Source organism: Bos taurus, chromosome 25 (genome assembly GCF_002263795.3).
Source record: "Bos taurus isolate L1 Dominette 01449 registration number 42190680 breed Hereford chromosome 25, ARS-UCD2.0, whole genome shotgun sequence".
In the NCBI taxonomy this organism is placed as follows: Eukaryota; Metazoa; Chordata; class Mammalia; order Artiodactyla; family Bovidae; genus Bos; species Bos taurus.
Window position 1 is genome coordinate 6598544 of NC_037352.1, and position 26212 is coordinate 6624755.

At 42.1% G+C, this 26212-nt stretch overlaps 1 protein-coding gene and 1 long non-coding RNA gene across 20 annotated transcripts in view; one reads left to right on the forward strand and one right to left on the reverse strand.

Annotated features, from left to right (window-relative positions):
- RBFOX1 (RNA binding fox-1 homolog 1) overlaps positions 1 to 26212 on the forward strand; it is a 2433924-nt gene that overhangs the window by 2392111 nt on the left and 15601 nt on the right. For 10 of the 19 annotated variants that reach the window (XM_024984898.2, XM_059881313.1, XM_059881316.1 and 7 more), the window contains one exon: positions 21221 to 21273. The exons of the other annotated variants lie outside the window; for them this stretch is intronic. In XM_024984898.2, coding sequence (XP_024840666.1) covers positions 21221 to 21273 — 53 coding nt within the window. The remainder of the gene's footprint in view (positions 1 to 21220; positions 21274 to 26212) is intronic. 19 annotated transcript variants of the gene reach the window in all.
- Positions 19072 to 25193, reverse strand: LOC132343838 (uncharacterized). The gene is made up of 3 exons (XR_009492822.1): positions 25095 to 25193; positions 21137 to 21364; positions 19072 to 19274 (listed from the first exon to the last, which is right to left on the reverse strand). It is a non-coding gene; the product is annotated as an uncharacterized lncRNA (long non-coding RNA).

Sequence of the window (26212 nt, forward strand, 5' to 3'; positions counted from 1 at the left end):
CTCGTTAACTCCCTGCCCATCAGCTTCTCGGTTAAATGATCACACCATGATTATCTCGGAGTACCCTGAGAGTTTCTTGAATGCCGACCTCCGGAAGGAAGACCATCTGGTGTGGGCAGTGATTTCCCCCCAAAGAAAAAGACCTGACTAGACTAGGTAATTTTGCAGGCTCATTGACAAATTGAGTGGCAATAGGCAGATGTCTTTCTTGGGCATTCAGGAAAGATTTGGTAAGCCTTTGACTTCACCTCAAATCTTCTAATCTCACTTTGATTTGTGGAAAGCCAACTATCTGGACTCTCAAGGGAGATGGTTTTCTGAGCTTGAACCGATCAAAGCATGGCAGTGGGGCCGATGATCATCTGGTCATTGCATGTTACTTGGTGTTGCTGATGTGTTTGTGGTATGTTCTGGATTGGACAGGTCCATCACCACATTAGCTCGATGAATGGCTTGCTTGAATGAAGCCTGGGGGCAGGCTTCTCTTGATTGACTGGCTTTCGGTTTCTTTGTGTCTTCTCACCTGGTCCTTGTTGCATCTTTGAGCAGCCAAACTGGGAGGCAGGGAGGGAGAGGGGACGATTTCCTTTTCGATGAATCACTCTACAGGTATTTGGGTAAACGTGTCTGATGTGTACACAGCTTTGATGACAATGTTACCACGCCAAAAAGGCAGACATCCGTCATGCTTGCCCTGCTTGCCGAACATCCTAACATCCCCTAACACACAGTGCATGGAAACAGCCCTCCACATTAGGGCAGAAGGGAACTCAATTCAGACCAGCTAGAGGAGAAACTAGTAGAGGCATTTGCTCCGAGACTTCATGACGACCCAGGTGCCCTGCTAGTTACCCTGGGCCACTGTTTTCATGGACACTTGCATTTCCATAAAGATCCTTAAAAGTTAGCAGCTTTTGACCTACAGCAGTAGTCCCAGCCATACAGGTGCCTCTAGACTGAGCGAAAGAGACAGCAAGCAACAGGCTTCTGTTTGTTGTTTTATTTTCTACCTTTTTTTTTTTGTTTTTTTGAGACCTTTAAGTTTTTCAGCAACATTAGACTCTACCATATGAAACCGCTATTTTTGTGGGCCCCAAATGGTAGAATATTGGCAATTTCATATAGCTCAGCTTAATAGAGGAGCTTCCCCAATGACTCAGTGGTAAGGAATCTGACTGTAATTCAGGAGGCACAGGTTCGATCCCTGGGTCAGGAAGATCCCCTGGAGGAGGAAATGGCAACCTACTCCAGTATTCTTGCCTGGAAAAAATCCCATGGAGAGGAGCCTGGTGGGCTACAATCCATGGGGTCACAGAGTTGGTCATGAGTGTCTCAGTTGGACTGAGCAACTGACTAATCACAGCTTAATAGAAGCCCAATTAAAATGCCATAATATCAATATCAATAATCTTGCTCTCTGCCTATTCATACATATACATATATGTATGTTGTATATATATATTGCTCACATATACATGTGAAAAATATATGTATACACAACACATACACACACTTCTGCCTTAGGACCTCATGGAGGACTTATATGCGTGTCTAGATAAATAAATCTTAATACAAGGAGGTCAGGATATGCCAAGTTGTGCCAGTCATGAGCCCCATGCTAGAACATCTTTTAAATGTGATACTCATAACCTATAAATAATAGGTTCTATGTCAGAGAGAAATAGATTAATAGCCTTTCTTAAAACTCAATAGCAATAAGTAGTCATGTCTTTGGGGTCATGGAGCGGTTGATCTATAGATCACCTATTTAAAATTATATGGTGGTAGAGATAGATAGGGGCTTCCCTGATAGCTCAGTTGGTAAAGAATCTGCCTGCAATGCAGGAGACCCTGGTTTGATATCTGGGTTGGAAAGAGCTGCTGGAGAAGGGATAGGCTACCCACTCCAGTATTCGTGGGCTTCCTTGGTGGCTCAGATGGTAAAGAATCTGCCTACAATGCGGGAGATCTGGGTTCGATCCTTGGGTTGGGAAGATCTCTTGGAGGAGGGAATGGCTACCCACTCCAGTATTTTGGCCTGGAGAATCCCCATGGACAAAGGAGCCTGGCGGACTACAGTCCATGGGGTCACAAAGAGTTGGACACGACTGAAATGACGTAGCACAGCACAGCACAGAGATAGATAGGTACCTACATACATAGATGAGTAGGTGGATGGATGGATGGATGGATGGAAAGGTAGATAGATGATAGGTACATAAGTGGTTAGGTAGATGAATGGAAAGAAAAAGAGAAGAGAGAAAGAGGGAAGAAAAAAGGAAAGAAAGCAAGAAGGAAGGAAGTATGGACAGATAGGAAAAGACTATCTCTCTATGCTCTCATAATAAGCTTCATGCCAGGACATAGAACTAAATTCTTATGTATAGCCTTAGTTTGATCTAAACTGAAAAACTAAAGGGGTTTGAGTTGATTTCCGTTCGTGTGGGTACTCACTACTATTTTAGAATGTTTTCCTTCCTGGATTTAGATTAAATAATAGAGAAATGTCATTAAAATAAGGCTAATAATTGCATTTAAAATGATATACCATTTTTTGTGGAGTATTTATCAAATCATATAGGCTAAAAACTAAGGGGTTGCCAGGCTACAAAGCATATATACGAGCACCGTGAAATGAAAAATTTAATTTACCCTTCAAATTTTTTTTGGTAGAAGGGTTAATTTTTAAATATTGTAATACTTTAGGGACTTCACAGTTTTACTCTTTCTGTTGAAAGCTTCATCTCTGGATCCTGTGGATTCCTGAACGAGGGTAGACCATGCAAAAGCAGAGATAGGAGGGAGGTTTCCTAGTTTTCCCTGTTCCTCTTGTGTGAACAGAGTTAGATCAAGGTTGAAACTGTTTCTGGTTAAAAAGCACCCATTCTCTGTGATGTGTGCGATGAGGGATTTCAGGACCTTGGACTCGTGCTTTGTGTGAAGCACTATCTCCTCTGGGTTTCCCAGGTGGTGCTAGAGGTAAAGGACCCTCCTGCTAGTGCAGGAGATGTGAGAGACATGGGTTCAATCCTTGGGTCAGGAAGAAACGCTGGAGAAGGAAACGGCAACCCATTCCAGTATTCTTGCCTGGAGAATCCCATGGACAGAGGAGCCTGGCATAGGATCGCAAGGAGTCGGACACGACTGAAGTGACTTAATACTCTCTCCCATGGCCAGTTCAAGACCAGGTGACTGCTTCTGATGACATATTTACTAGTTTTCCAGGACAGGAGAAAACCATGGACCGTGTAATATGGTGACCAACTCTCTTGTCCGGAGAATGGCCAGACTTTAACCAGGCTTCTTTCCCATATGCTGTGAAAATAGCTTTTCTTGTATGAAAGGATGACAACAGCTTTGCTTTCTCCTTTTTTATCCAGTTTTGTTTTGAATGTTCTTCCTCAGCAAAGCAAAAGTTGGCAACTCTATGATAGACTCCATATTATATTTTATTTACATTTTCAATCCTTTTTGAGAAATCCACTGGTGGAAAAATAGAGTGAGGGTGTTGTAAAACTTGGTGACGCCAACAGTGGAATTCTCAGATGGACGAGGACCTGAGGGCTTAGTTCATGGGTGTCCAGAGAGGATAGAGCCACAAATAAGACCAGGACCCGGAGTCAAAACACATCCCAACATGTTGAGTTAAAGCGTAGCAGCAAGCAGTGGTTACTCCTCTGTATCTTTTATTGATAGTGCTCTGTTGAAGTTGTTCTTGGTTTTAGCTTTTAATCTTTTCCACTGTTCTCACTCATCCATTGGACTTTCCCGGTGGCTCAGACTGTAAAGAATCTGCCTGCCATGCAGGAGACCTGGATTTGATCCCTGGGTCGGGAAGATTCCTTGAAGAAAGGAATGGCAAACCCACTCCAGTCTTCTTGCCTGGAGAATTCCAGGGACTGAGGAACCTGGTGGGCTACAGTTCATGGGGTCGCACAGAGTCAGACCCGACTGAGTGACCGACACTTTCACTCATCCTGATGAGCTCTTCTGGGTCCTGCAATTTAAAAAAGAAAAAGTTGCTCTGTGAACTTGTAATAGGAATGAGTCACTAATGTCTGTATTTATATCGTTTTTACTGCAGTGCCCAGAATAGCACGTACAGCTTTCAATTAGAACACTGGGTTGAAAATATGCATTCATACATAGTAGTGTATATAATCTATTCTTATTTTTTATTTATATTCTTGTCCTTCTTTTTGGTTTAAAGTTTACTTTCTTAACTGGTTCGTTTTTTCCCCCCAGTGACTCAGGGTCCCCTCAGGAAGAGAAAGTGAAGCTGATTAATCTAGACAGCTTTAGGGTAACTAGAAGGAAACAGGTACTGTCTGTAAATTTCATTTTCCAAGATACACAAGCCAGATCAAAAAAAAATTTATCAATAAAATTTGCCATATATATGAAAATGCTCCTGTGAAAATGTTCATTAGGTGGAAACAGAGGACTTTGGTACTCTTACTGTTTCCTAAGACTTCTTGAAGTTTAATATAGTAGCTGGGCAAACTTTGATTCAGATCACCTCTCTGTGATAATTATAATAATTATGATAATAACAGTGATAGCAACAGTGGCTATGTATGGAGCCCTTGCTCTATGATTGGCACTGTTCAAGGTGCTTTATAAAGACAGTCATGGACTTGGCATACCAACCCTATTAAATTGATGTTGCCACCTCCATTTCACAGATGGGGAAGTCAAGACTGGGGAAGGATGAAGAAGAAGCTCAGTTCAGCTTGAGAGTGAAGTCTATGCCCTTAGTCCCCAGGCTCTGAGCATCTTAGTAGAGCAACCTTGAGGAGTCATTTCTCGGTCTTCCATCACATCATGTGTGATGGGTTTATTGATTCCACCTCACAGAGTGGTTCGGAAGTTTCAAGATACTGCCTATGAAATATTCAGCACATCAAGGGGACTATATAAAATGTTCTCGTTTTTATTTTCATGTTCTTATTTCCATAATCCTCAATTCCAATTATTCATATTTTATTTTATATTCCCGTAACATTATCCACTTGGAGAAGGTAATGGCACCCCATCCAGTACTCTTGCCTGGAAAATCCCATGGACAGAGGGGCCTGGTGGGCTGCAGTCCATGGGGTCGCTAGGAGTCAGACACGACTAAGCAACTTCACTTTCACTTTTCACTTTCATGCATTGGAGAAGGAAATGGCAAACCACTCCAGTGTTCTTGCCTGGAGAATCCCAGGGACGGGGGAGCCTGGTGGGCTGCCGTCTATGGGGTTGCACAGAGTTGAACACGACTGAAATGACTTAGCAGCAGCAACAACATTATCCACTAAGAGTTTTAAATCTGGAGAGCAAGAGTGAGCTTGGAGGAAACCAAGACTATCTAGGTTATTTTAGTTCCACCTGAATCTGAGAGTTTGAATCTGAGCATTTGAATCTGAGCGTTTTAATCTGAGAATTTGAATCTGAGGGTTTGAATCTGTTTTCTTTAACCCATTCCAGAGCCAAAGTTTAAGGAAGGTAAGCATCAAATCTACGCAGCTGATTATGCTGTAGACATGACTTTTAAATAGACTAGGTAGGATTCTGTGCAAATCTAATCCTTTTGAATCCACTGAGTTCTGGAATAATTTGTTTGTTTTCCTTTGTTTCTTTCTTTCTTTTTTTAATGGAAAACCATGTATTCAGGGGCTACATAGGTCCTTTAATTGATCAGTCCTCAAAAGTTCAGATTTTGATAAATCAGGTTTTCTTAAAGTGAGCAGTCTTAGGTGACATTTCCTGCCACTTTTTAAATCTTTGCACCATGTAGGTTCCTCTTTTGAAGTTAATTTTTCAGCAGTTGACTCCTGTCTGTCAGGTGGTAGTACCACATTGGAACAAATGATCTGATCAGGGAAGCAGTTTAGTGAGGGCAGCCGTGTAATGATCATTTAAGATGGATCATTTTAAATAGGCCACTTAAGTGATTGTTTAAGACGGGATAACGCATCAGACAAGGGACGCCCTGTCAGTAACGACGCTAGGACCACAGGCTTCCCCTAGGACTATCAAAGGACGAGGAGGGCACACATAGCCATCCTCAGTGGAACTCCCAGGCCCCGGCGGGAGAAGCAGGTCCAGGCACGGTGATGTACACCCCGGGAAATCCTGCTATTGGGGTTCAAGTCCAGTGTCTGTCAGCCTAGGTCCTGGCTGTTATGCTGTTCTTACAAAGTCAGAGCTAAGGCACGTTTGCCGCTTCAAATAGTCATAACGAAGATGCAACTTAGTGATTAAAAAGTGAGTGGAATTTCATGCTCTCATTTATTTATTTTCCCTATGGATCAATAATTCTGATTGAGCATTCACCGGACAAATTACAGTAACTACGATAATTATATTTTCTGCCAGCCTGCTCTGCAGATGGACAATGATTCTATTTGATGAGGACTGAGATGGCCTGGGAAGAGTGAAGGAGGGAGTATGTAGTTCTTGATGGTAGCATCAGTGTGATTTGGGGAACTTGTGTTTACGGACACAGAGCCCTCAGTGATGAAAAGTAATATGTCTGTTACTGATTGATGTATTCCCTGAGTTTCTCATTTTTAATTTACACATATGCATACACACACACACACACGCACACACATTGAGAGAAAAAGTGCTCAAATTTTTCTTTCAAGAACCAGTTGCCTTGGGTCCATAATCTGTAATGGTTTCTTAACTGGTGTTAGGCACTGTCAGTTGAATATATAATTTAATTGAAGCCGTTAGAAAAAGAAGCAAGCCTGTAATAGTCAACAGACTGGACCAAGAAGGAGTTGGGGAGATATTAAAGGAAATTCCAAACCCAATAGACCATGGCTGTCACAGCCATGTGGGGAGCTATGTTTGCCAGTGACAAGACAAGATATAACAACTCCTTTGGTCATGTCATGGCCTAATTACATACTTTTCGGGTTGCAGATCATTGACTTGATGGGCCACAAAAAAGCAAATAAAACCTCTCAAATATCATCAAGACCTTTCAACTGTGAAGGGTTTAGAGGCAGGTGAGAAAGCCCAGTGCTTTCCAGAGGCCGGTCAAACACCTCTGATGAGAAACTGTACACAGAAGGCTCTGGATCAGCCATTTCCATTGCAAATAAAGACCTTTCCTCATAGAAGACAGTATTCCAGTCAAGTGGAAGGGAACAGACAGGCCGTAGATAGACTCTGGGGCTTCTCAGATGGTGCTAGTGGTAAAGAATCTGCCTGCCAATGCAGGAGATACAGAAACACAGGTTCGATCCCTGGGTCAGGAAGATTCCCTGGAAGAGGGCATGGCAACCCACTCCAGTATTCTGCCTGGAGAATCCCGTGGACTGAGGAGCCTGGCAGGACCCTGCAGTCCACAGGGTCACAAAGAGTGAACCATAACTGGAAGGGACTTAGCACACACACACACACAGATAAGCTCTGAGCTCATGAAGCATTCAAGAATGTGACAAAAATTAAACCCGCTCCCCTACGCCTTTTACTTTTGGTCACTATCACATATCCTAGAAGATCTATCTTTGCAGGTAAGAAGGAATTTTTTATTAAAAACTTCTAATATTTCTTTTAACGTTATCAAAGCAAGTTCTGGCTCTTATACCCATGAAGAGAATTTGAATTCTCTTCCAGAAGAACTGACTTCTGTTTATATGTAGGCTTTATTTTATTTTCATATTTGTGTATAATACACGCCTGTTAACAGTCATTGAACAGAAATAAATAACTTATGATTTTCTCCCTAGGGTAGATCACAGTGATTGACTCTTCTGGAATTAGATTCTCCTCCAAACCATAGTGCATTTCATCTTTAATTAACATCCAAAACATTTAGAGTAGGGACTGCTATCAGAATTTAGGGGGATGGTAGTTGGGTAGGAGGGGCTTCCCAAGTGGCTCAATGGTAAAGAATCAGCCTGCAATGCAGGAGACATGGGTTCGAATCCTTTGTTGGGAAGATCTCCTGGAGGAGGAAATGGCAACCCACTCCAGTATTCTTTCCTGGGAAATCCCATGGACAGAGAAGCCTGGCGGGCTACAGTCTATGGGGTCAGGAGAGTTGGACATGACTTAGCGACTAAACTACCATCACCAGTTGGGTAGGAGAGGAAATTGCAATAGCTAACTTGTCCATGCTGTCTTTGTTCCCAGCTTATTCTTGCTACATTATGATGTGTGAATGTTTGGATCAATCAATAGATTTGGGAGAGAAGATTCAGAATCAAAACCAAACAGCCTTTTCCCTTCATTATTGTAATCACTTAGATTGAAATGCCTTGGCCTGAGAGTCTAGAAATGCATCACATGTCTGATAACCTGGATCAGTGGTTCCCAGTGTTTTTGCAGCTGTGGAATTTCTTTAAAAAGAAAACTAGGATCTCTGGATGCTCCTAACATCCTTATAATCCCTCTAGCATCCTTTTAATCCCTACTTTCATGGGCCAATGTTGTCATTTGAAATTTGATTGCATTAAAAGATGAGAGACTTCCCCCCCACACACACCATTTCTACATGGTTAAAGGGTTTGTGGATCACTTCTAGAAACTAGAATAGGAGCCCACGTGGTGGGGCTGGGGACACATCAAAAAAAGTGTCCTGGAAAATGTTAGTTCCATTGCTTTCTTAGAATGATAATTTCTCTGCTGGTTTTTTTTTTTCAATTGTTTTCTTTAACGTCTTTGACTTGAACTTAAAATTAACAAACAGCGGGGAAAGAAGTGCTTCCCTTATTCTGTTCTACTTTCAAGGTTAGAGGGGTTCACACTTAGGGTCCTTAGACACTTGCACTGCAAAGCGTGGTTCCTTGACCAAGCAAATTCCAAATTGGCCTCACCAGGAACTTGTGAGACATGCAGACTATCAAGCCCCGCTTGGACCAGAATCTACACTTTTAAGATCCCAGGGAGATTTGTAGGCGATTCATGAGAAGCACCATTCTCGAGGTGCTTCAGTTCTACCCCGGTAGGCAGTCAATGGGGCTTCCCAGGTGGCACCAGTGGTAAAGAACCCACCTGCCAGTGCAGGAGATATAAGAGATGCAGGTTCGATCCCTGGGTAAGGAAGATGCCCTGAAGGAGGAAATGGTAGCCCACTCAGGAACTCTTACCTGGAACATCCCATGGACAGAGGAACCTGGCTGGCTACAGTCCATAGGGTCGCAGGGAGTCGGACATGACTGAAGCGACTTAGCACGCACACGGTCAGTAAACAGCGTTCACTCTGGGTTCTCCCGCCACACGTCTTGCACGTGTAAGAGAGTTTGTAACTTGCTGACTAGTGACTGTCTCCTCTGCTCTCTCCCTTCTTCAAGGAGAAGGTCAGAGTTGCCCGAGGCTGGTTGTCCCTCACAATCCATTTTGTTGTGACTTCCTCCCTCAGCTAGCCTAGGGCCACCGATCATCATTTTCTTTACCCCAAAGATCCAAAGCTAATCAGAATGATCCTGTGCTGTTAACAATATCTCCTCATGGGTTGTGAATAACTGTAGACTCTCCCTGTTATAAAACTTACCCTGGAAAAGTCATATCAGACTCCTCTTGCCTTTGTGGAGTCCCTGTTTTGCCATCTGCTAAAGGGAGAGAATATACCAGTTAGAATCAGAAAGAGGCAAAGGTGAACACTCACTGTTTTATCAACTGCAAAAAGGTGGTGAAAAGCATGGTGTCATCAATAATTTGACGATTGACAGGTTTTTTAGAGCATATATGGTTGAGGGCTTCCCTGGTGGCTCAGCAGTCAAGAATCCACCTGCAATGCAGGAGATGCGGCTTCAATTCCTGGGTCAGGAAGATCCCCAGAGTAGGACATGGCACCCCACTCCAGTATTCTTGCCTGGAAAATCCCATGGACAGAGGACCTTGGCGGGCTACAGTCCATGGGGATGCAGAGTCAGACATGTCTGAGTGATTAAGCACACACACACACACATACACGCACACATGCGCGTGCACACACACACACAATTATTTGAAATTTGAGGGACTTCCCTGGTGTTCCAGTGGTTAAGATTTCACCTTCTAATGCTGGGAGTTTGGGTTCGATCCCTGCACAGGGAGCTGAGATCCCACGTGCCTTGTGGCCAAAAAAAAAAACAAAACAAAACAAAACATAAAACAGAAGCAGTATTGTAACAAATTCAATAAAGACTTTAAAAATGGTCCACAGCCCAGATTATTGTACCCAGCAAGGATCTCATTCAAGTATGAAGGAGAAATCAAAAGCTTTTCAGACAAGCAAAAGCTGAGAGAATTCTGCACCACCAAACCAGCTCTCCAACAAATACTAAAGGATATTCTCTAGACAGGAAACACAAAAATGGTGTATAAACTCGAACCCAAAACAATAAAGTAAATGGCAACGGGATCATACTTATCAGTAATTACCTTAAACGTAAATGGGTTGAATGCCCCAACCAAAAGACAAAGACTGGCTGAATGGATACAAAAACAAGACCCCTACATATGTTGTCTACAAGAGACCCACCTCAAAACAGGGGACACATACAGACTGAAAGTGAAGGGCTGGAAAAAGATTTTCCATGCAAATAGGGACTAAAAGAAAGTAGGAGTCACAATACTCGTATCAGATAAATTAGACTCTAAAACAAAGGCTGTGAAAAGAGACAAAGAAGGTCACTACATAATGATCAAAGGATCAATCCAAGAAGAAGATATAACAATTATAAATATATATGCACCCAACATGGGAGCACCGCAGTATGTAAGACAAATGCTAACAAGTATGAAAGGAGAAATTAACAATAACACAATAATAGTGGGAGACTTTAATACCCCACTCACACCTATGGATAGATCAACTAAACAGAAAATTAGCAAGGAAAAAAAAAAAAAAGAGGTGTGTAAGGCAACTGGAAATTTAAACATCACAGGATATTTGATGATATTAAGAATTTATTCTTAAAAAAAAAAAAAAGAAACCAATATTCATTGCAATACTAAATAATATGTGTAACTGAATCATTTTGGTGTATACCTGAAACTAAAGAACACTGTGAATCAATTATATTTCAATTAAAAAAAATGAAAAAATAAAATAAAAATGGTCCAAATCAGAAGAAGAAAGCATTGAATATATATGGACAAAATCAAGCAAATTAAATCCATCTGAAAGGACAGATCGTTTTTAGACGAGGCAGTCTTTCAGGACCCACTGTAACACTAACATGCGGAAACCTGTGCTTCCTCAACTTGTCATTGCCCTGGTCGGGATGTAAAGCGGGGTCTCTCACACTCCTTGTGCCTACTCTTTGACTGGTACATGCATTGGCCAGTCTGCTGATTTGCCTACAGATTGCAATCAGAGAATGAGATTTAGAGCCTGAATCTCAGTTCGTAAGTTCCTTACTACACAAGATAATACTGGCAAGCTAATTGACCCTCCACTGTCTCATCATTAAAGGGGTGGGGGGTTAATGAGTGATGCCTGCCTTCCTGAGTGGTTGTGAGAATTAATTGTGTTCATGAAGAGAAAGCTCCTTGCACAGCACTGATGCTCAGTAGCACTCAGGATATTGTCATCAATATCATCATCCTTATTATTATTATTATCAGCAGCATCACTAAACTAGGAGCATAATTTGTTTCATTGACTCAAAAATGAGTCCCTTCCTGTGGCATCAGGTTCTCTGAGTCAAAAATTTTTGCCTCTAGAAGATTTTTTGTTGGTTTTTCAATCTTGACTTTCATCCTAGAAACATGAAAACACATTGACCTGAAATTGGCCAAGAGAATAGAACTTAAATGTTCTCACCGCAGGCAAAGAAAGGTGACGCGGTGTAGTGATGGATATGTTAATTACCTTGATTGTCATACTCGTTTCACAATATACATGGGTATTAAGTCATCAATTTGCGCACCTTTAAAAAAAAAAAGGCACGCTGTACAGCCTGGTTATAAACAATGTTAATTTGTCAATTGTATCTCAAAATTGGGGAAAAAAATAGGTTGGGCAAAAATGTTTTGAAGGAAGAAGCACCTGGGAACCTTGTGATCAAACAGCCTGTACTTCTGTTCATCTTTCTCCTGGATTATTTCTTCTTTTTTCATGTCCAAGGAGGAGCTGTCAGGCTGCCAGGGGCGCATCAAGTTCGTAGGAAAACACAATCGATTCTCCCAATGTAGACCCTGCCCCCAAACCAACATGACTTCAAAGAGTCAAGGAAAAAAAAAACCCAAACCTGCCTATGTTGCCCTTTTCCCATCATACTTGATGAGAAGTCCAGTGCTGTGGTGGTAGTGGGTTTTCAGAATCCCCAGGGATTAGGACGTTTCTGGAACTTTCCACCATCAGCCCCCTTTGTTTTGCACACAACTCCTAGGTGGACCCAGACCATCTCAGTGTGGCCTCTCCACCATCCAGAGGCTCAACCTGGACACCCTGTGCTTCTCCTGAGCCTCCAGGAGCTCGGAGACCCCCTCCTCAATATGAGGTGGTTTCTCCTAGAACAGCGGTCCCCAACCTTTTGGGCACCAGGGACTGATCTCATGGTAGACAGTTTTCCCACGTCCTGGGGTGGGAGTGGATGGTTTTGGGATGACTCAAGTGCATTGCATTTATTGTGTACTTTATTTCTCTTGTTATTACATCAGCTCCACCTCAGATCATCAAGCATTAGATCCTGGAGGTTGGGGACTCCTGCTCTAGAGAATAATATATGCTGTTCAGAGAATCACCCAGACCCATCTCCAACCTGTGATTGGTACCCCACTGTGCCCTCGTTTGCCTGCCCAATGAAAGCTGAGGTAGAATTTTACCTTCCTGAAGGTTGCAGCCACCTGAAAATGACCTACAACCTCAAAAGACTCTTAACTATCCCCACTTGCCCTAAACCCACAGCAGCCCAGGACTTAACACAAACAGCCAATGTCTTTGTGGAGGGAGAGAAGCTTACAGTGTTCATGAGTCCATGCAGCTAAAAAAATTAATGTCTTCCCCCAAATGGGCTTCCCTAGTGGCTCAGACAGTTAAGAATCTGCCTGCAATGCAGGAAACCCAGGTTTGACCCCTGGGTTGGAAAGATCCCCTGGAGAAGGGAAAGGCTACCCACTCCAGTATTCCTGCCTGGGAAATCCATTGGACAGAAGAGTCTGGCGGGCTATAGTCCATAGTGTTGCAAAGAGTCAGACATGACTGAACAATAATGTATTCCCCAAAGAAATTGCTTTCCCATTCATGTTCTCATTGATCTGCACATACATATACCAAAAAAAAAAAAAAAGAAAGCCCAAGAGAGGGCTGTGTGTGTGCACACAGGTGTGCAAGTGTGCTGTTTGTTCCCATTTTCCAGATGAGAAAACTGAGGGCCAGAAAGATGAAATGATTTTTCTGTTGGAACACAGCTTGTGCGTGGCAGGGCCCAGCTTCCAGACTCTGCTAGTTCTCTTTCACTTTAGCTGAGAAAAGCAGCGCAGTGGGAACAAGGGAGAGTATTACATTTTGGAGAAACTAACATTACAGAAGAGGGCTGTGCCAAGGTCTCCAGGAAATGGAGGTGCCCTTGCGTTTGAGGGTCTACAACTCAGAGGTTTGGTGAGGAAGATTCAAACTGGGGACAGATTCGCAGGCTTTAACTCCTTTCGCATTAAACTTTTTAATGTATGCAATGTTAGTGTAGGAACTGTTGCTCCATGAAATAGTTTTGAATGGGTGTGAATGCATTCCTCTTTTAAAAAATATCAGGATAGCCATTTCAAAGGAGTCTATAGTTAATCTACTTATTCGCTTGTTTTTTGTACTTCATCTTGATTCTACATGACGTACATATGATTTTATATATATATAAAACAACAGGGCAGGGAAAAATATGAATCTGATTGGAATTTGTACAGTTCTAGAACTTTAGAACTGAGTCGGCGGGGGGGAGAGGTAAAATACTGATCACAAGCAAATCAGTCTTCCTTTCAAGGTGATAAAACTGAAATATAAATTAGATTATGAGCTTCGAGACAGCCAAGCCCAGTAATAGACCCTCCTCAGTGGTTTAAAGACCATGAGCATGGCCTCAAATTCCTTAAGCTTAGCTGGTTGCCTTGGAGACGGAAATGGCAACCCACTCTAGTATTCTTGTCTAGAGAATCCTGTGGACAGAGGAGCCTGGTGGGCTGCTGTCCATAGGGTCGCACAGAGTCGGAAACGACTGAAGGGACTTAGCAGCAGCAGCAGCAGCAGGGGTTGCTGGCCCATTGCAAGCCCTCCTTAAGCATGTGAGGAGTGAATGAATCACATCAGTAAACTGTTTAGCAAAGGCACCCAGTAGAACTGTAATAGGAGCATCTTTGTCTGCATGTTGTATTTATGCAGGAATCCATCATGGCTGGATTCCCCGAGAGTCCAGCAACTTTTTAAATCTGACCAACGACCTGATTAGTGTACCTTTCTACCTGAATTTTATGTGTCTAAAAAGAATCATCTGGTAAACATAGTTATTTAAAAAGTGAGAAATATATTGAACAATGTATTAATTACAAATGCCAATAATTAAAATATCAAGAACTATAAATGATGGAAATCAACAGTAGCACAATTTAATTTAAAAAACAAAAGAACATGCAATTCTTATTTCCTGTAAAGGCAGGTACCTATGTTCAGAGAACATATGTGAGAAATTAGTTCTCAGTGCTGGCAGACATATTAGAAACACCTGTGTGGCTTTTTGGACCTACCTGGGTACCACTCTCCAGAATTCTGATTTAAATGACTGGATCTGGTCATGAATATGTTATATTTTAAAAGATGGTCTGATCATTGAAAGAAAAAGTGTTAGTCACTCAGTCATGTCCGACTCTTAGCAACCCCATGGACCGTATAGCCCACCAGCCTCTTCTGTCTTGGAATTCTCCAGGCAAGAATACTCAAGTGGGTTGCCATTCCCTTCTCCAGGGGACCTTCCCAACCCAGGGATCAAACCCAAGCCTGCTGCATTGCAGGCAGATTCTTTACCATCTGAGCCACCTGGGAAGCCCTGGTCATTGGTATTTTATATTTTTTAAAAGAATCTTAGAGTACTATAGTGAGAACCTCTATAACTAACAGATACCCTGGAACTTATAGCTAGAATTAAGTTAATTTTGTCCATTGCCATTTTGGGGCTGACATCTGTCAGACCAGAAGACTCCCTTCTCAGGCTGAAGGAATACTTTAGAAGATACCCTTGAAGGATTTTAATTACATACCTGTGTGTCTGTGTGTTAGAGTGAATATTCATAGCATTGGCTACAAGAAGAAACTCACTGTGAGTGGCATCAAGCCTGCATTTTGTGTAACAATAGAGACAAAGATTAACTAAAAGGCCAAAGAAGGGTAAATGACTAGCACCTTTAACAGTACAATTTAAGACCAGTATTATTTGATGGAAGGACATCTCCGGTCTGGCCTTTCCCTCCACCCCCACCTGGGTGGGAAGATTTCTCTGTATCTTATTCATACCTAATCCCTCACATCTCCTCCAGCAACCCTGGCTGGCTATTATTTTCATTTGACTCTTAGAATTCAGCCGTGGGTGGTTTGTCGAAGAAAAGAAAATTGCCGAGAGATGAGATTTAGCCTAAGATGAAAAGCAAGATATTAAGGAAAATATAGCAAGTTCCAGGACTCATTTAAGTGTTCCCACCAGCAGAGTCAGATCCAGTGTCTAGGTGGCCGGTCTGTGCAGAGGTGCCCAACCTTTCTGGCACCGGAGACTGGTTTTGTGGAAGAGTTTCTCCATGGATGGGGGTAGAGTTGGGGGATCCTTTGGGGATGATTCAAGTGCGTCACATTTATTGTGCACTTTTTTCTATTGTTATGACATCAGTTCCACCTCAGATCATCAGGCCTTAGATCCCAGAGGTTTGGGATCCCTGATCTATGGAAATCATCATAAAACATCATGAAGTTTGGTAATAGATTAAAAGAGAAAAAGACTATGAAAATTCCTCCATAGACAAGCCACACCCATTATGGGCTCCATACCCTTTGTGGGAGCATCCCTGAGAGGAATCTTAGAGAGTGAATGAGACTTGGGGTCTTGGAACCTAAAAAAATAGAACAGATGAATGTATATAATAAACAGACTCACAGGTCTAGGGAATAGTGGGGAAAGGAAGAGAGGAGGGGTAACATAGGGATATGGGACTAATAGATACAAACTACAATGTATAAAAAGAAATAAGAACAAGGATATATTATAAAGTATGGGATACTTAGCCATTATGTTATAATAACTGTATATGGAGTCCAATCTAGAAAAATACTGAATCACTATGTTGTACACCCTAAACTAATATAATATTGTAAATCAGCTATACTTTAGTTATAAATAACAGAATAAAATATCAAAATATCTTGATTATGATTTTTATATTTAAGCAAAAAAAAAAAAAAAAAACACAAGAGTCTTCACTCAGTGCAGCTATCTCGAGTTTACCTCCATCCGTTAACATCTCGTTCACATTACATGACCTTTCTCTGTCTCTGTTACCTTATCTGTGAAGATGGGGAGGATAAGAGAGATTGTCAGGAAAAATAAATGAATGAATACATACATACAGCACTCAGCAACCACCTGTCATGGATAAGTGCTCCATCACTGTTAGCTAGTGGCCCTTTGGTGTCCACATTCCAAAGGATCGAAAGGAACACAGCCTTCTGTCTTGTGCTCAGTAATTGACTATATCCTCATTTTTCTTAAATTAGTCATCCTCTCTTCTTCCACAAAGCCTCCCTCTATCCAGCAGTCTTCTGGGAAAGGCAGGCTTTGAAGCGAAAATGAAAATGAATTTGCAAGAGATGTCTCAGGAAGTTTTCCCAAATTTCTCCATGGTAAAAAAAATTACCCAGGACCACAATTCCCTCCCTGGAGGTCTTGTCCAGATAATCAGACTTCTCTCCTAGAAATTCTCATGCAGGTGGTCAGGGCTGAAACCCAGACATCCATATTTTTTAACAAGCATTCTAAGTAATTGTCTTCAGGGAAGTTTGAGACATTCTGGAGTAGAGGGAGGGGTCAAAAATGGGGACGAATTATAGGTTAAAAAAAACAACAACATGGAAAAGAGAATTAGATACAGACTTACTAGGAAAAAAATGGCAAGACCCCGCCAAGATGAGCTTGAGTAAACCCATCGGGAAGAAGAGGATCAGAGGAGGAAGCAAAAACAGAGAGCATGATATTATGGCCACGTTTCATCAGCTTCTCCTGCAGAAATGGGGTTTAAAGTTCATTCTCTGAGAAGGCTTTCAGAAAGTAAAAGTAACCAGTCCTGGGTGATGTGTGGTTTTCTATGATCCAGCCTCAGAAACCATGTAACTAGGTTGTCTCAGAGACCAGCACGGAAGGTGGCAAAATGGAAGTTGCAAGAGAAGCAAAATCTATAACCAATTCCGTGTTCCAACCCCCTTTCCACTCTGCATTTGTAGCATCCCCAGTGCTTTGTGGCCATGGCTGAGCAACCGCTGCCTCTTTTCAGACTCACTCCCAGACCCATGAAGTCAGGACCCACCAGAGCAGAGTTCAGCTATCCCAGGCGGTGCTAGTGGTAAAGAACCCACCTGCCAGTTCAGGAAAGGGGTCAAATCCCTGGGTCAGGAAGATCCCCTGGAAGAGGGCATGGCAACCCACTCTAGTATCCCTGTCTGGAAAATCCCATGGACAGAGGAGCCTGGTGGATTTCAGTCCATAGGGTCGAAAAGAGTAGGTCACGACTGAAGCAACTTAGCACACGTGAATCTAGGAGGGCTTCCCTGGTGGCTCAGTGGTAAAGAATCTGCCTGCCAAGCAGGAGACATGGGTTCAATCCCTGGGTCAAGAAGATCCCCTGGAGAAGGGAAATGGCAACACACGCCAGTGTTCTTGCCTGGAGAATCCCATGGTCAGAGGAGCCTGGCATGCTGCAGTCCATGTGGTCACAAAGAGTCAGTCATGTCTTAGACTTAGAATTGCTACTTAACATCACCATGAATCTAGGAGCTGCCAAGGTGAGAACCAGTCAACTAGACAGGTGCTTCTCTCTTGGCTGTGTAATACACTCACCTGGAGGTCTTTAGAAACTATTGATGCCTGAGACCCACTCCCAGAGCTACCCATTTAATTGGTCACTAGGTTTTCTAGAAGCTCACTGGGTGTTTACTCTGTCTGGCCAAGGTTGAGAAAGATTCTGCCAGACTTAATCATTGACAATCATTGAACAAACCAGTTGGCTAAAAAATCAGATCTAAGTTTACATCCTCAGGTCTGAGTCGAGAGTGAGGAGCAGACTAGGATTAGCAAAAGGGGACAGGGCCCAGGCCAGCCTCCTTTCCCCTCTTAAGAGTTGACCCGGATGTCCAGAGCACACCTGGGTTGCTCTGATCACTGAGTTTTCCTGTCACTTAGGGCACAGCAGACTGCTTTGCTACATTGTTAATGTCTTTGATCACACCTCTCTCTGGTCATTTGGAGTAAATGATTTCACGGAGAGGGTTGGATCATTTATGGGCAATCTAAGATAAATAGTTTATCTTCAAGTTAAAGCAGGGAGAAACAGAACCACATAAAAATGTCCTAACAGAGGAGGCAGGGCTTCCCGGGTGGTTCAGTGGTAAAGAACCCCCCTGCCAATGCAGGAGACCCAATCCCTGGGTCGGGAAGATCCCCTGGAGAAGGAAGTGGCAACCTGCTCCAGTATTCTTGCCTGGAAAACCCCATGGACAGAGGAGACTGGCAGGCTATAGTCCATGGGATTACAAAAGAGTTGGACATGACTTAGCAATTAAACAACAGCATCAGAGGGGACATAGACACCACAGTGAAACCCGACCCTTCTTCTCCTCATTCCTCTCTTGACCTGATCTGTGGGGTATCCCTTGCCAGGCTCTTATTTGACAGGCATTTTCTATTAACTGTACTCATAATCAACTGATGAAAGAAAGTGTAGTTTAGAGGGAGACGTGATCACACAGGCTGACTCCAGGGAATTAATGAGCTCTGTAAAAACCATACTTTTCTGAGATGTTAGGATAGACTTCCTGGGATGGAGGGAGATTGCTTGTGTGGATTAAAAAAATAAAAGTCAGTACAGAATTAATACATCTGAATGGCTACTGTTTTTTAGAAATATGTTTATATATCTTTTTTTGGCATTGCTGCAGAGTCCATGGCACATTCCTTTAAATATCACTGTTGATGATAACTCTAAAGTTTGATATAGGCTTGATTTGATAGTCAGAGGTCATCTGAGGCAACTCTTCTGAAGACAGTGAGTCATCAACAGGAGTAGTTGCCTGTGTTTGGAAATTTACTCAGGAATCAAAGGCACTGAAAAAGCCAAACGGATTATTAAAAAAACAAACAAAAAAATAAGAAGAATATGGAGAAAGAGTAGCATTTTTTTTAAAGAGCAAATATATCATGTCAAAAAGAAGAGGGCTAAGAAGGACAATCATCACATTTTCTAAAAACCTGGTACAATTCAAGAAAAGGGTCTAGTTTCTTTATAATCATACTTGTAGGCTATATTTTTACAAAGGTTCTCTCTTCATCGGACCATTTATTTTTTTATTATTTCTGTTGGTTGCCTCCCATGGTTTTCCCGGAATCTAGCATGCTTGACAGTCCCTTAGGGAAAATTCAGAGGAGAGATTCAAGGTAGTACTGTCTTTAGGATGAGTGAGTAGGGATGCGATGGAGCCACCTCATGAACGAGGCCCTGCCTCGTTGATAAGTGAATAGCTGTTCCAAAGAGCTTGTCTCTTTGGATAAACCAGATGACCCTTCTTGGTTACTGTAGGTTGTTCTTATGGGTGTGCTAGAAACAGAGGTCCTTCCAAAGTGCTTGTTTGATCCACCCAATAATATATTTGTAATTTGAGCTATCTATGTCTTATGCCTCTAGAGTCAGTCCAAGGTGAGCAAGTCAAAACAGATATTCAACTCAAGCATCTTCATTTTCAGGGATATTAAGTTTAGTGCTCCTCAAACCTTGAAAATTTGATGCCAGGTACTGATGGGGCCCGAAAAGTTTGTGTCAGAGCTGAAAGATAGCCAACATCTAAAGACACTGACTGTGTTTTAAGAGAGGTAATAAATGAACTTAGTTATGACTTTTATTACAGTGGATGAGAAACATAAAAAATGCTGTCCTCAGATCACATATGAGTTTTGTTAAGATTTCATTGTCATGGCAATGATGAGAATCTTCAGCTGAATGTTAGATTCTAGTGAATTTCCAAGTGGTAGCTCCATGTATATTTCAGGGAGTTACCTTCTGCAACAGGAAAACTTTCTTAAGATGTTTTAAGAGATGCTGGATCACTAGACCAATCAAACTGAAATGCATTTGTCTTGGTTCTAGATGATTCCCATGCACAGAAGACTCTAACAAATAAGAATTAGAAGCCTTAGTACTCCTGCCTCTGAGGCATTTAAGAGCCTTGCCGATCTCATTGGGACATTTTTGTAATCTGCCTGACACAGATGTTCTTATTTCTAGAGAAACAGACAGTACCCCTGGATTAGAATATATTACCTTGTGGAAATGCCACAGTTGGAAACATCTTAAGAGACTTTTATCATCTTTCTGGATTTATTAAATCAAAGTGAAATAGCGTTTTCCATTTTTATTTTCTTTTTTAATACTGCATCGTTAAAAATAATTTGGCAAGACAGGGTTTATTTCAATTGATGAGTTCTCTTACCTTCTTTATGTAGCAAGCCTCATTTGGTGAGAAAATTATTATCCATAACACAATACCATTTAACGTTCTCTTCAGAAATGATGGCATTGCTTTTTCTTTCCTTTAAAAATTTTTTTAATATTATACTATAATAGTAATAAAGTCTGGAATTGTATGATTTTCCTAGCTAGTTGCAGTATACTCTTTTTCTAATGTCTATTTTTTTCTTTTTAGCATAGTCTCCTTTGAGTGTAAGAAATCCATAGAAGCTCAGTTTGAAAAACCCTAAGCCTTAGAAACCCACCCTGGCATGATAACATGTTAGTAACACATAGTATTAATATCTCATGCAACAGCTATACATGGTCCATGTTCTGACATCACCATGATTTTGTGGAAGGGTTCCCTCGCATGCCTGTTTCATGATCTTCCTCAACTCTCCAAGCCCACAATAGCAACACATTTCCTTGCCACATCCATTCAAACTCAGCACCCTTCCCTTACCTCATCTGACTACATCGAACCAATTGGCAGAGAGTGCATTTCCCCGTGAGCGAGCAGTATTGTGAATTTTATCTTCTCTTCCAGAAATCAGTTCGTCTTCGTTGCAGCAGATGAAATTTCTTGTAACACCTCTGCAGGTAACAAACATCGCTACTTCTTGGTGCATCCATCCGACTCTCAGTATCCTTTGTTTTTCTTTTTTCCCTTCACATGCTGCAGTCGGTCATGCTAGAAGGTTGAGTTAAAAAAAAAAAAAAGTCATATCTTTGCAGAATAGCTGGAGCTTTTAGGCTCTGCTGTCTAAAAAGACAGTAGGCATTTTGCTAACTTGGATGTTTTATTTCCGGTTTTAATAATACATGATCCAGAAAAGTAAGACTATATTGAATGAAGCCACAATAAAATATTACAGTATAATCAGTGCTCTTAACATTAAAATACTGAATAGGGGAGATTTAGGCACACAGGCATGGGACTTCTATGTTTTGGGACGTATTATGTCTGGGTTCACATGGGTTTCTGTGGGATTATTTGGGATCTTTATGGAATGACTGTTTTATATTATAGGCCCTAAAAGACTGACTCTATAAAGCGGGAGGCATTGGGGAATATAATAATCTCTGTCTTATAAGAAGAGGATCTTCATTCCATTAGTTAAAGATCTATTTCCTTTCTTTTAACACGTATTATAAGTAGTAAGGCATGAGAGAGACAGAGTCTTCTGTTTTTAAAATCAGTCAATTAGCAAGTGGAAATTGCCCAGTTGCATGGTGTGTCCATCAAAATAACGCCTGTCTTTTTACTTTGATGTGGTTCAGAACAGTTGTGTTTGGACTTTCATTAGCATGGAATTACTTGATTAAATGTCAAGATAGGTGAGTTGCCTTAACTAACAACAGAATTCTTTTATTTATTTATTTATTTTGCTTTTAAGCCTAAACTGTGACCCAAACAATGACTAGGAGATCTTACCCATGTGTTGCTTTTAGCCAAGAAGGGAGGAAATGACAGCTCATCCCCATGTCATTGAGTGTGCCATGACCTTCAAAAGCATACATTAAACAGAGCCCAACATATAGACATTCATCTGTCACCAATCACATGTTATCAATAGCACAGTGAACAAAGGCATGTTTGCAGCGCTTCATCCCCTGCTTAGGGTCTTTGGAGAGAAAGACATCAGGGGAGCAGGGAGAACTAGAAACAGGCACCCAGCCCTCCCTGATCTATTTCACTGATAGTTTCAGTCTCAATATTTTTAATGGGTTACAGTGTTCCCCTGAGAGAGCCTGAAATATACATGCTCACATGATAAAGCGCTAGCTTACAACCTTCCTAGAAAACCCTGCTCTTTCCCTTCTAACCCCTAGCCTCAAGTATCTCTATTTCTACTGTGAGAGATGGTGAATTCACTAATGCCTAATGATAGAATGTAGGGAGTCCTATTACTGGAGGTGGTTGGGGGGGACTATAGGAAAAGAGTCACTTAACCTTTGCAGAACCTACAGAGAGAATGGAGCACGCAACTGAAGGGGAAATCAGCTTGGGGTGGGGAGGAATGTCGGTTTAAAATGTTAATGAGCATCCTTTGTGGCTATGCTGTTCATCCAGAGCCTCCATCCTCCCAGTGAGCCTGAATGCATGTTCCAGTGTATCTTAGGCTCTATTTTGACATCATAAGTCAAACACTGCGAAGTTACCACCTAAGAGGTAGATATCGATTTTGCCCTGTGACTTAACAAACCCTGCCTTGTAAGCAAGTGGTCTGCACACAATACATCGAGGAGAAGCTGCAGATAATGAAAGTTTGCCCGAATCGAGAGAGTGTCTTCGCCCACCTTGTCTAATTTAGGATGGCTGCTCCGTAAATTCTTAATGAATTGCTATTGATCAAATTTCAAATTGAGAGAGATATCCCTGTGGCTTTGATGGTCATATTAATAATATGTTGTATGCTTCATAAAGTTCAATTTGAACTCTGAATTTTGAATCAAGCGTGAAAAAGGAGACACCCATATCCATCAAATGTGAATTATCTCCTAGCCAGATCACTCTCCTCACAGAATGAAAATGAAAAATCAGAACTGTGCAGTCAACAAAGGTTGTGACTCATGGTTTCAATGAAGTCTTGCTCACAGGCTGGGAAAAAACCCAGGGCACCCACACCCTAAGCAACCCAACCATCTGGAATTCTCCCCTCTCTATATAGAATAACACTCCTTGTTGTTCAGCTGCTGTCATGCCTGATTCTTTGTGACCCTGTGGACTGCAGCACACCAGGCTTCCCTCACTATCTCCTGGAGTTTGCTCAAAACTCATGTCCATTAAGTTGGTGATGCCATCCAAATATCTCATTCTCTATTGCCCCCTTCTCCTCCTACCCTCAGTCTTTCCCAACATCATGATCTCTTCCAGTGAATCAGCTCTTTGCATCAGGCGGCCAAAGTGTTGGAGCTTCAGCTTCAGCATCAGTCCTTCCAATGAATATTCAGGGTTGATTTCCTTTAGGATAGACTGGTCTGATCTCCTTACTGTCCAAGGGACTCTCAAGAGTCTTCTCCAACACCACAGTTTGAAAGCATCAATTCTTCGACGCTCACACTCCTTAGGGTGGGTCTGTTGAATCCTCATGTCTCCTGGATTTCAGTATTTGACCTCAAGAGGCAACTTATCCTATTTAAATGGGGGGGGAAAGCGATTGATAAGATGCTTAAAATCTGTTTGGAGGGCCTGATCGATTTGATACCTGAATTTCTTATAAGTATGCATTACTTTATGTGGCTGCCTATGGGGGCAGAGATGGCCAGACAGTTTTGTCTTGGCTTGGGGCAGAGGTGGTGAATTACAGATCATCCAATAGGAGCAACAGGAACTCTGAAGAGCTTTTCTTTCTGTTCCCAAAGGAAAAGTGAAGATGCTTCCTTGGGTCTTTGATAGAGACACCCAAGTTATTTTGGTAGAGCCAAAATATCAAATATTGATTCTCCTTTGCTAGACACATAGAAGAAACTTGCATGTGTTGTTTATGCGATTCTATTCACATGGGAATGTATTTTTGTTGTTAGTGGTATTGGTTGTTTTCTTCTTAATTTTGTTTCTGAAAGACACGTGTTTACGTGGCTGTCTCATCCACCTTGAACACACCCATGGCTTTCACATTCTGTAACATCAAGAACCTTTGATGAGCTGGATTCTGCAAAAGATGGAAAAAAGGGCAGTGGTTTTTCCTCCTCTTCCATCCAAGTCCTTCCTGTCGCTGGGGTTCATTGGAACTTTCTTTAAGACTGGTCAGGGGTTGTAGTTGTAGCAGAATGTGTGAGTCTTATACAAAAACAGAGGTTGAAAAGCACGTGACTTATTTTGATAGAACTGCTGGAAGTTCATGTCAGTTAATTTGTACATGTTGGGTCTTCACTGTTCCATATATCACATTAAATAAGTCCAGAGAAGGCTTTCCTTCCAAGAGCCTCCATCCTAGTGCAGACCAGACCTCAAGTGATAGGATGATACTGGAGGATCAGCTGTGGTCTGACTTCTTTTTTTTATGATAAATTGGACTGCTTCGTGGATTGCAGTGTGACCAGAGCAGAAGAAAGGGAATCTTGCAGCAGACCCCATGAATGAGCATATAATGTACTTGCATGTCAAGTTATGGGCTTCCCGGGTGGCGCTAGTGGTAAAGAACCTGCCGGCCAATGCAGGAGTCCTAAGAGACGCTGGTTCAATCCCTGGGTCGGGAAGATCCCCAGGAGGAGAGCATGGAAACCCACTCCAGTATTCTTGCCTGGGGAATCCCATGGACAGAGGAGCCTGGCAGACTACAGTCCACGGGGTCACAAAGAGTGGGACACAACTGAAACGACTTAGCACGCACGCATGTGGAGTTATACAATAGCTATAATGAATCAAAAAGCAAGGATAGGGTAGAAAGTAAGTCGCAATGCTCCTTTATATTCACCGATCAGAGATGGCCTCTCTGAGAGGGTGACACTTGAGCTGGGACCTGAGTCGAGCCAGGGTGAGAGTCAGGTGAGTAACCGTGGAACCGGAAGCATTTCAGGCTACAGCAGTAGCACGTCCGGAGGCACTGTGGTCGACGCATGCGTGAAATGTTGAGGCTCGGAGCCTGTACAGAATATGAGTACAGGGAAATTTTCAGAGATAACATCAGAAAGACAGCCAGGGGTCCACACAAATTAGGACTTGGAGGTTACAGAAATCATTTAAGATTTTAAGTGTGATAGGAAGACACTGGAGGGTCGACAGTGGTCTTTTTTTTTTTTTTTAAATGATGAGTTGGACTGGTTTTTGGATTTGCAGTATGGCCAGAGCAGAAAAACACGGAGTCTTGAAGCAACCCAAGGAGGGGTGAGGCTGACCTGGTTTAGGATGATGGCTGTAGAAGAGCTGAAAACTGGTTTATTAGGCTGCATTTTGACAAGAGAACAAACAGAATGTACCAGCAGATTAGAGAGATGTGCAAGGACCAATTTGTGTTAGATGCCCGCACCTTCCCTCTTCCTCCCACGGTGTATCGGTCATTTCATTGAAGAGTTAAGACTTTTTGAGAGCAAAGAAGACAAGCCCTTCACCCCTGCAGTAAATAACTGTCCCTCAGATAAGCTTCCCTGGTGGCTCAGAGGGTAATGAGTCTGCCTCCACTGTGGGAGACCTGGCTTTGATCCCTGGGTGGGGAAGATCCCCTGAGGAAGAAAATGGCAACCCACTCCAGTATTCTTGCCTGGAAAATCCCATGGACAAAGGAGCCTGGCTGGCTACATCCCATAGAGTTGCAAAGAGTCCAGACATGACTGAGAGCTTCACTTTCACTTCCAGATAAACTTTGTTGAATTCCCCAGGTTGTAGTCATAACTTGCTGTCATTTATTGTGCATAGTCCATGTACTAGCAAGTATGATAAATTATATACATATATGCATGTATGTATATATATATGTATGTATGTATACATGTGTATAAAATTCATTACAGTATCTGAGTGGGGCAGACGTTACTATCACCGTTATTTGCAAATTTCAAAAGAACAATATGCTCAAACCCAGAGAGGTTTGGTAAC